We start from the raw sequence: 11,585 nt of genomic DNA on the forward strand, positions 1-11,585 counted from the left end.
GTAGGATCCTAGTCTCATGTACTGTATTGCCAACCCCAAGTGTTCAAAACTTATGAAGCAGACCCCTGCCCTCCAAAAAGAAAATTGCTTTTTGAAATCACTGATATACATATACTTATACATATACTTTTTATTAGGCATCTGGTGTCTGAGGTCTTTGGCTGAACTCAGGGCACATTTTCTAGTTTTTCTCCACAAACCATGAAGCCTACAATCTTTCTGTTTTTCAAAAAAGGAAGAACAAAAGAAAAAGAAGACTAGGATTCTCTTTGGTTTTTATGCACCAACACACAACATAATCTAAAGTCAGCATGATCAGAGATGATAGCAGCGTATGAGACATCAGATAGTGAAGTTCCCAGTCCTGGCTTAATTCTAATAATGTGGAGGGAGCTTTTCAGGGGGAAACCCTCCCAAATATCAGGAGGTTTGTGATCAAATCAGAAGAGCTGGCATCATTGATATCTAGTCAGTTTCACAAAATGAGTTAATATTTTCACAGATCACCACCTATGGATGGAATGGCTCTGCACACACCTCCCCCAGGCCACAAGAAAGTGCTGGCAGTGGCATGGAGCTAACAGCAGGAAGCTACTCTAGCCCCACCGCACTGCCAGTGATGGCAGCGAGCACTTGGGTGGGTTTTAAATCACCCAGGGACAGTAGGTGGGACTGGAGGGCACATGAAGCCAGTAGCAACTAAGGAAGACTAATGTTCTGAATAGGAATTTCAATCCAGTTATAGTTTGAAGTAAGCTAAGAAATGGGTTCTTTAATCAGACCATAGGAATTAGGAAATAATAATCATTATAATTAGGAAATGCTTAGTCATTTTATAGGTTTTATTGTACTAAGAAAATGAACAGTGTCTCCTCAAAGATACATGAAAGGAAGAGATTAGTTACGTTAAACCCTACAACCAAGATTATGAAACAAGTAAACTCATAAGAAAAAATATATGTAAATTATAAGAGTAAATGAATGTCTGAATTCTCACACAGAGGCTGATACTATGGAATCTATCATTTCTCAGCAGCTGTTTATAAAACCAGTGAAAGCTTTTGGAGATGATAAAACAGACGGTCTAATGGTTGAATGACATTTATCTTTCTTAGAAAATGTTTTACTTGTGTGATAGTATAAAGTGGTTATCACTTTAGGCAGAACCAATAAATCAGTTTCAAATATGCTTGCAAGTCAGTAAATCCGTTTTTAAACAAAGTAGACTAATATATTATATGAATTAATTTGGTTTCTAATGGATTTTTCTTTTAAAATATGACAAATAATACTTAAACCGAGTAAATACAGTCTCAATGACTGAATACAACACATCCATATAGGGATACGTTTTATATGCATGTACTGTATTTAATTAATAAGCATACATAATTATATATAGAATGTAAAATTGGACTTAGACTTCTTTGTACTCTGATCTGTTTTGGAAAAAAATAAATTTGTGGCAATGGACATTGCACATGAACATTTTTTTCCCAAAAGAACAAAATGGAATTCTGAGAGATGCTGCTTTTATAATCTGTCTATTATGTATGTAAGGGGTGGCCAACCTGTGGCTCTGGAGCTGTATGCGTCTCTTCAGAATTTAATATGAATCTCCAGGCATAGTGCTGACTCCAGGGTTGGGACCTGCAGGCACCAACTTTCCAGTGTTCCAGGCCCTGCCCCTAACTCCATCCCTTCCTCCAAGGCCACGCTCATTCCCACCCCCTCCACTGAACCTGCCATTGAGCCTCCTGCACACTGAAACAGCTGATCATAGTTGGTGGGAGGCACATGAAGTGAGGAGGGAGGTCACAGGCAGGCAGGAGGGTCTGGGGGGCTTGGGTGAGGGTTACTAATGAGGGTTTACTGACTTATGACTGCAGCTCTCTAGCAATGTACAGTGGTAAAATTCTGGCTCCTTCTAAGCCTTAGGTTGGCCATTCCTGATATATGCTATCTTTATTTATCAGCAGCAATAATTCTTAATGGCCATTGGCAAAATATTCATCATGTCTCAGGGTCAGGCCCTTACCTTCAAAAGTTTATAGATTACTTCAATAAGGTTAGGCTTCTGTGTTTTGTAGTAAGAACCCAAAGGAACTCAAGTATTTAAGACCATTACATCATTAGGTTGTTTTAACAGAGAAAAACATGGGACCTAAATGTATGCATTTTCACAAAAGATTAGTTATTTTGGGTGCTTTTGCTTTTTTATGTTCACAAAAGCAAATGATATAATATATTAGTTTCAAAGGTGCCACAGAATTGTTCATTTACTTATGTTCATCTTTTTGCCCTCCATGCACGTTCCAAGGTAAAAAGCAGTATATCCATATCAATCTTATAGTGTTATTTTTAGCTCTAGTAAGCATAAAAATCACCCATCAGACAAGAGAAAAGCATAAGTCATAAGATTAGGTTAGAGGCTAACAATCAAAAAGTTCAGAGAGGTATGCTAATCCTTAGGGGTAAGTCCACACAGCAGCATGTACACTGACGTGATTCCGAAATATCATATTGTGCATCTACACTACAAGCCTTTATTTTGAAATAATGTCGAGCTGGAGGACTTCTTACTCTGACTCCTGTGACCCTCATTTTACGAGGAGTAAGGGAAGTCAAAGAAAGAGTGTTCTTCCTTTTACTTTCTGCGGTGTAGACAGTGCTTAAAACCAAGTTAAGCTATTTCGACTTAAGCTACGCAATTGACATAGCTGAAGTTGCGTAGCTTAATTTGACTGTAGCCCTACTATGTAGTCATGCCCTAAATGTTCAGTAGGCCATTAAGGTACAACATATTTTACCAAGTGAAGATCGCCACTTGCACCACGACATGCTGCCATACTTCAGCTCTGCAGAAGCACTCTAGTTGAAGTTCTCTTTCTTGGTCAGGAGTCCTCAGTTTTGGAATTTGCTTCTCCCCTTTGGTCCGGCCAGAGCCCAAAATTGTTAATCTTCTAGGCATGCCATAGTGTCCATCTTTTTCCTTGCTGCTTGGAGGGTGTGGGTAGAGGTAGACATATTTATAGGTGATAATTTGCTAATATTCATATGATATTTAATTTATTAATGTTTAATTTTAATTTACCAAATTTACTGAATGGGAACTTATTATAATAGTGTAAGAAATCAAATAAATAGAATATACATGTCTCAAGTTTTGTGAATGATTTCTGGCAAACTGTAACTTGTGCAATTTAGTGTACGTTCCAAAATATGCAAATATATAAAGTTCTAAAGCAAACCTTAAGAATGTGTGTTGGCATTGTCAACATGTATATAACTTTCTGATTGTACTCCTTTAGTGATTCGTGTCAGTCAAATTTTCATCAATAACATTTTGTTGGTAATAAAAAGCCATGTCACTGCAAATTCAGATGAAACATCAATGAAAGAAATGAAGAAGAAACAATCTTATAGGATCAACTATATAAAGCTTACATATTTATTCCAGTTCAGTGTAAGCCCTCCTCTATAAATCCACTGACGTCACTGGGGCTAGTTCTGAGAGGAATTTAGAATCTGGCTCCTACATGACGTATGTCTATGGTTATTCTTCAGGTTGATTCATAAGCAGAGATACGTATAGTCTATTATAATTGGCTGCCAGGGAACAAGACAGTAGAGAGGTAGGAAAGCAGGTGATTATTAAAAAAATAGAAAAGAAAAAAGAACTCACTGTATTATAGCAACTGATTTCTTTAAGTGTGGTGTTCTTTTGTTTTTTTTCAGGTGCAATTGAAAACAAGCATTTCAAGTCAATATGTAATTCGTACCCAGCCAACAAACACCTGCCTTTCTACACTTGAATGTGCAGCTATTGCTCTTGCCATTATGGAAAAAAATGATGGCATTCAGGAGGTATGTAATTAATATTAAATAACTGACTTTATTAATATAACAGCAGTATGAGCGCCACCTTAGTTAAATAATAGTACCATATTTCTCTTGAACACCTCACATATTCTTTATCTCAAGACCTGAATGCAACCATGAGATATTGGTGGTTCACCTGGGAGACCTAGCAGGAGTAAGCAAGCAGCTGTCTGGTGGTTGTGTTCTGTTCCTTCCTTGCAGACCATATCTAGGTTGTACTAACAGACACTTGAAACCTACTCCTGCAGCTCTGTAATCTGGACTTCACCAAACCTTTATTCTTTCCCTCATCTTATACCACATCCCTGTCAAACACTACAGTCTTGAATGCTAATAGTTTGTTCATGATACTTACCTTCTTTGTACTGAATACTAACTATGCTGTTATACAGCTACCCCCATAACTGCATTTGATCAGCTCCTTTGTGAAGAGGAATTGGTTAAAGATAAAGTTGGGAAGATATCTGGAAGGAAGTGGTGGGCAGAGGTTGTGTTGGGGTCCCCATAGCTGTCTGGCTGGGGCAGGCAGTAGTCCTAGGCAGCAATCAGGTGGCAACGCTTGGGCAGCCAAAGCAAGTAGTGTATGGCCCTGAAGCCCCCTGTTTAGTCTGCAAAGCTATCTAGTAATCCAAGAAATTAGCCTGTAGTCCCTGGGCAGGGCAGAATAGGAGTCTGTAGTCCTGTAGACTCTTGCCTGATCTTAAAAAAAAAAAAAAAAAAAAAAAAAAAAAGTCCCCCCCCCCCCAAAACAAACAAACAAACAAACAAACCCCTGGGTAACTAGCTATCTTGAGCAGGGTGAAGCAGCAAGCAGACTTTAGTCCCCTAGGTGGTGCAGAGTAGGAGTCTAAAAGCCTTACTTCCCTCTGGGCTAGGAGAGAGTTCAGATAGCCTTCTCAGCTGGTGTCAGTTTTACTTCCCTGGCAGCATCTGCAGGCAGTGAGTTGTCTGGCAGGTATTCCAGGTTCCCAGGTTCTGTCACCAGGAGGAGGCCACATGCTCCCTTCCTCTTCCCCTTGACTGACCTCGGCTCCTCCCTTTTACATGAGTTCTTCACTTGGAATATGTTAAGCAGAGAAGGGGCATGGTGGTAAATACCCACAGTGACGGCTTGACTGAACACAAGCTTTATTATTTACTCCTGAGGGAATGCTCTGCCAAAAATAATTAAATTAAATTAAATTAAATTAAATTCTACGCTTAAAAATATAAAAATTAAACACACCGTATTTTCTAATTCTGCAAATGTTATCTGCCAATAAATAAATGTGGCTTCAGCATGGTAGTGGGGAGCACAGGCCACTGGCTGCCTTGAGGTGGGAGATCACCCTGAAGCTCCCACTTCATACAGGGACTTAGCAGTGAGGCTGCACTGGATCCTAACATGATGCAGGTGCTGATCCTGACACAGAAACACCCCAAGGCCTTGCCTCTCTGCACCAGACCATTAGGCATGGGTGAGCAGCTACGAGCAAGGTATGAGCAAGATCCAAGTGTGGAGGGACTTCGTGTAGCAGGATCCATGTATGGGGTGAGAAATGCCAGTGGCCCAGTGAGAAATCTGGGTGCACGGGCTTATTGATGGGTTCTGGGTACAAGAGCAATGGGACTCTGCAAGGGATCCAGGTGAAGATAGTTGTGGCTCAGCAAGGAGGGGGGATCTGGGTGTGAGGAGATGGAACCTGGTGGGGGGGGTCTGAGTGTGGGAGAGGCTCAGTGGGGTTGTCTGAGTGCTTGTGGATTGGGTTTTGATGGGGTAGGGCTCCAGGTGGGGGTCTGTGTGGGGGGGCTCATCAGAGGGGACCAGGTTTAGAGGGGTACCAGTGCTGGGATTAACCATTAGGCTAATAAAGTATATAGCCGAACCCCTTCCTATTCTTTAGGCCCTTACTTGTCAGGCAGGGACACGGCAGGAGCCAGGTGAGGAAGGGAGAGTAAGCTTGCTCACATAACCCTGCTGGAGCACTCCTGCCTAGGAAAGGTAAAGCAGCCCCCTGTGTTTTAAAAAGACTTCTGGTTAACATTGGTGACCAGACACTAAAAATTTAGTTACCATGCCAAATGGGGTGTAATTTGAACAGGCATTGTGCTCCCCTGCCATCTCCCCTCAGTTCTGATGTCTCTTCAGCTCTGCTTAGCTGTCAGGAAGGGAGACGGCTCTCTTGCTGTGCCTGTGTCCCTCTCCTCATTCAGCTGAGCAGCTCTGTACTTGCAGAAATAAGTGGAGGGCAGTGGCATGTAACCTTGTGTGCCTCCCATGCCATATCTCTGCCCATCCCAAAAGCCGCACCCATGACTCCTACCCTCTCTGGTGTCCCTGCCATTTTCTGCAGGCACAGAATCCTCCAGGAATAAGTATTATAATCACAGCCTTTATGAACCTAACCTCCCTCCCATCTTTTTTTCTCTCTGTGTTCATTCTCTGATTCCCACTTTTCTTCTGTTATCTTCTGGTTTGTATACCATACCCGTCCTGGTATCTTCTCTAAATTCAAACCAACTGTCCTCACTCTCTTTTCTCTCAATCCCTTCTGCCTTTTTTTGTCTTGGCCTCTCCTCATTCATCTTGCACTCCCCTGATGCACTCCTCCTCACTCATTCACACAGAGACAGTCCTCTTGTTCTCATCAACTCCTACTCCTCTCTCTCCTCTGCATTCCCCTTACATTCCCTTTGTCATTTCTCATCCCATACTTCTGCTTCTCAATCTTATTTTTCCTATTTCTTTTTTGAAAAAAGATGAGAATAATACATTTAGATCTGTCTTTCCATCACTTGCATGTATATCCACTTATAAAGGCACTGAGAGGCCTCTGTTTTGAGTATAAAACAAATGCCAAAAATAGATAAGAGTTCAGAATTTTGCTCCAAATTATGAAATAGAAAATGTATTGCATTTTTAAATATAGAGTGACAATCAGAACATGCATGTGTTGGAAACATATGCAGTTTTCCAACCACTTGGCATTCCTGATTACAATACCTAAATATTTCCCCTAAACTGTACAAACAGCATTTGTAGTACGCTAATTCCACAAATATAGCATGTTGTATTGAATCTTTGTAAACATTTTTTTCAGATACATTATAGAACTAAGTAGTATCAAAATTTACTAGGTTCTAAGTACTGAATCAAACTGCCAGGAAGTTTGCAATTGTTTTTATGTGTAGAATTTACATATTTATTCTGTTTACTGCCTTCAGTCTATTCGATTAAGATTTGATATATTGTATCAAATGAAAATACTTGTAAAATCTGCAGAGATTTCATCCTATAATTATTAAATCCTTGATTATTATTTAGATAATTAATGATTCTTCAGCAGTGAATGATGTGGCAATCAACATGTGGAACCAAAATTTTAAGCTAAATCTTTAAAGCCATGATGTCCAACACTCTACCCACTAGCTACATGTGCCTATTTGCCTGGTTGAGTGTGGCTAGTTGGCTTGAACAATGTGCCTGTTTGGCTAGTTGAGTGTGTGCTTCAGACCTGGTTGGATGCCACAGCTTTAAAGCTTTGTGCTTTGCACTCTGTTACCTCTTTATGGAGGAGAGGTCCATCAATGCTGTTAATTAGAATGGACAGGGATGTGGTCACTATTCTGTTTGTTAGACGCTGGAAATGGGCATCAGGATGGGTTACTTGATGATTATCTGTTCAGTTAATTCTCTTTGGGGCACTTGACATTGTCCAGAGCTGGAAGACAGGATACTGGGCTAGGTGGATCTTTGATCTAACCCAGTATGACTGTTCTTATGTTCTTTCTTACTGATAGCTGAAGACAGCTGAAGTTGACAGGATCTTTTCATCTTGTAAATCTTATGCCTTAAATATATTTTAGAAAATAAAAGATGCATCCCTTATTTGAGAACAAATGTGTGAAAAAATATTTGAATTGGGATATTTTACTGAACTGACCAGAGCACATACTGCATATTTCTCTGCATAATAAGGAGTACAGCTTCAATTTACCTTCCGTTGAATGTTCCAGAGCTTTTTGTTTTGACCCCCAAAGCGCTTGCATGCTTTCATTGTCTTGAAACACGTTTCAGTGTCAGAAAATTTAGCAGCTTATTAATGATGGGCGTACACACAGTGAAACATGCATAACTCAAGCCTGGTTTCTGACAAAAAGACATGGATTGTCACATATCTTGTAAAGCCATCCATGGTAATTCATTTTAAAATATATGTGTTAATGATAGTCTTTGATATCTGAGCTCAGGATTAAATCAAGAGACTGTTTCTACCCATTAGAAATGACTAATTCAAGAAGAAAAATGTAGAATAGGAAATAGAATTTGTTTAAAAAAAGGTTTTGTTATAATTTATCAACTAGAAGAAACTTCTATTTCCATGGCATGTATCTAAATGGAAGGAAATAGAGGCACCTGTGTGTCCTAGGCCCTGATCCAGCCAAGATATTTAAGCATGTCCCTTGCTTTAAGTACATATATATTGTTGAACTGGGGCCTTGAAGAGTTAAGTCATCTTTATGCCAATATGACCTGTTGAAACTGTTGGGCTATGTCTAGACTGACATGATTTTCCGCAAATGCTTTTAACGGAAAAGTTTTTATGTTAAAAGCATTTGTGGAAAAGAGCATCTAGATTGGCACGGACACTTTTGCGCAAAAGCACTTTTTGCAGAAAAGCATCCGTACCAATCTAGACACGGTTTTGCGCAAGAAAGCCCCGATCGCCATTTTCACCATCGGGGCTTTTTTGCACAAGAGGGCTTTTTCCCAAATGGGAGAGTCATTGTATTTGCGGAAGAACACTGACGATCTTACATTAGATCATCAGTGTTCTTGCGCAAATTCAAAGTGGCCAGTGTAGACAGCTGGGAAGTTTTCCCACAAAAGCAGTTGCTTTTGCGGAAAAATTTGCCAGTCTAGACACAGCCTTGGAATAAAGTAGATACTAGAAATTTTTTTAACTGGTCAGATGTGACTCTCTTCCAGTTTCCTTACATGTAGTAACATTTAGTAGCTACACAAAGGTTATTGGAGTCAAACTAAGCAATTATGTTTGTTTTATTTTTAAATAGATAAATATTTTAAAATAGTTTTAAAATGTTTTCTTACAGTCAAAGCACTGCGCTCGTGAACTTTAACTCTCAGAAGACAGGGCTGACAAGCAATTAATAGTTCTACATGTAAATCGGTCCAGCTTTTGCAGAAATGCAGAGATGACCTGAGCTGCACTCCACTGCTAGTGGAAGATAAAATGTTTTTCTAAGCCTGCCCCACTGACCTGGAATAGTTCTTTAGTCAGAAAATGTGACCTACTGAGTTGCTTCTTTCAATTAATCAGCTTAAAACTGTCAAGTGCCCTTGGAGAAATTTGGGTCATGACAGTTCTTGAGTTTGTTTATTCTATTAAGTCAAAGAATAACAATCAGACATTAGCCTTTGCATTGCAAGTTGTGATCCCACTGGTCTGTGATGGAAGACTCCTGTCAAGACACTAATATGGCCTCAGTGTTCTCAGTCTTTTGTTGCTGGCACTGTAAATATTAATGATAATCAACATTTCAAGAGAGATCTAAGGGCATTTTAGGAGTGCTCTGCCAAATCCTGGGATGTAGCTTATCTGAGTATTGTAGCTTCAGGGGGTAGCCGAGTTAGTCTATTACAGAAAAAAACAACAAATGGTCTGGTAGCACTTTTTAGACTAACAAAACATGTAGATGGTATCATGAGCTTTCGTGGGCACAGCCCACTTCTTCATATGACTGGAGTTATGGGTTGGGGATATGAAAACTCAAAATAAATAGGAGAGGGGAAGAGGAGGGGCGGGGAGAGAAAGAGCATCATTAAGTATCTGGAGAATGGGTACTTAAACCTAAGCAGATAAAAATCAAAGTCAATAGATAGATTCCTAAAATGGGAAGGATACCACTCAGGGAGCTGTTAGCACCTTCAGTGGTTATTAAGTAGGTAGAGTCCCCACCAGCCCATATCATGATTAAGTCCATTAGCATGTGAATTGAATTTGTGGATGAACTGGGATTCCAGGGCTTCTCTGTGTATTTGGCTTGTAGAGCTGGTTTGTAACAAGACAGTTCCTTGAAGGTCTGTCAGACTGTGGTTAGGCAAGCTGAAATGCTCACCAACAGGCTTCTGTATATTCCCTTTACGTATATCCGATTTGTGTCCATTGATTCTTTCCCACAGAGACCGTCCAATTTGTCCAATATATATAGCAGTGGACACTGCTGGCATTTGATGGCATGTACAGTCAAATGACCCCTTGATTTTGTGGCTTATGTTGTTTGTTCCAGTGATGAATTCGCTAGTGTAGATATGTGGGCAGAGTTGGCATCTTTTTTTGGTTGCAGGGCTGGGTTCCTGGAGAATTATGATGTGGTTCATGATGACTACAGCGCCTCCTTTGTCAGCTTCTTAGATTATGATGTTAGGATTGGTTTTGAGGCTGTGAATAGCATTGCGTACTGTATGATTGAGGTCGTAAGTTATATGTTGTTGTTTGCTGATAATGTCAGCTCGAGCATGTTTGCGGAAGCAGTCGATGTAGAAATCCAGACTTTCGTTAGTGGGAGTCCACATAAAAGCTCTCTTCTGGGGGGGGGGGGGGGGGGGAAGCAGTGAGGTCAGTGTGTTGTATATCGGTATGTTGGAAATATTCCTTCAGGCAGAGGTGGCGAAAATAGGATTCCAGATCCCCACACAACTGAGTCATATTTGTGGGGGTGGTAGGGCGGAAGGAGAGTCTACGGAATAAGACAGATTCTTCTGCTGGGCTGAGAGAGTGATTAGATAGGTTGATGATGTTGTTGGGTGAGTTGAAAGTATCCATTATGAGAGATCCTGAGGAATGTAGCAGTTTGGACACTTTATTGTCCTTTTTCCTCTGAAGGGAGATGAAATGGTCCTTGTAGATGATTGTAGTTCAGGAGGTTTTTTTTAAAAGGTGGCTTTAAAGTACATCTTTGTGCTCTTTGCATCCTGGTCCCCACTCAGTACAGAGTAGCTCTTCTGGTCTCTCTGCAACAAATCAGGGGCACTTAGGTACTCTAATTATATGCCAGCTGCAAAAGATTTCTTGTAGCAAAATCAGGTGGTAGGATTGGCGTACTGCAGTAGGTTACCAGTCATGATCTCTCACAACTGGGCCAGCTGTATCTCTTTTACTGATCCAGAGGAATCTCCACAGCGGGGGGACAGGTGCATCCTTCATGGCTTGCCCACACCTTTCTTAGCTTATCCTTTAACCCAGGTGTATCATGGGACCCACAGAGAAGGCTCACAGCAGGGCTGCCATCAATAGCAGATGGGAGAGGGGCAGTTCTTCCAGTGTCCAGAAATTTAAAAGGGCCCAGGGCTCCCAGCTGCCACTCTGCTGTTACTGCAACAACAGTGGCGGCCAGAGACATTAATATTGCTGCTGGAGCCCCGCATGGAAAAGTCTGGCTGGCTTTGAGAACTGGCTAGGGGAGACATGGCACTGCCCAGACAGCACTAGGGACTGGCTGCCACTAGCTTCCCCTCCCCTCCCCCCAGGGGCTCAGAGTTGAGCCCTCTTCACATTCTCCAGGGCCCAGCAAAGATTGTCTTTAGCCCTAGCTCACAAAGAGCAGACACTTCTGTCTTCCACCTTCTGTTGTGGGGAGATCTGACTCTGAACTATCTTGCATTCTGCTGTATGACAAAACTTGGTAAAAATTACATTTTA

The 11,585-nt window shown here is 40.9% G+C and overlaps 1 protein-coding gene across 3 annotated transcripts in view; it reads left to right on the top strand.

The window, feature by feature from the left end:
* The window catches only part of DTWD2 (DTW motif tRNA-uridine aminocarboxypropyltransferase 2), a 224,190-nt gene that overhangs the window by 153,728 nt on the left and 58,877 nt on the right, over positions 1-11,585 (top strand). For all 3 annotated transcript variants that reach the window (XM_075931968.1, XM_075931970.1, XM_075931969.1), the window contains exon 5: positions 3,739-3,867. In XM_075931968.1, the coding sequence (XP_075788083.1) occupies positions 3,739-3,867 (129 nt within the window). The remainder of the gene's footprint in view (positions 1-3,738; positions 3,868-11,585) is intronic.

This window comes from Pelodiscus sinensis, chromosome 6 (assembly GCF_049634645.1).
Source record: "Pelodiscus sinensis isolate JC-2024 chromosome 6, ASM4963464v1, whole genome shotgun sequence".
Lineage (NCBI taxonomy): Eukaryota > Metazoa > Chordata > Testudines > Trionychidae > Pelodiscus > Pelodiscus sinensis.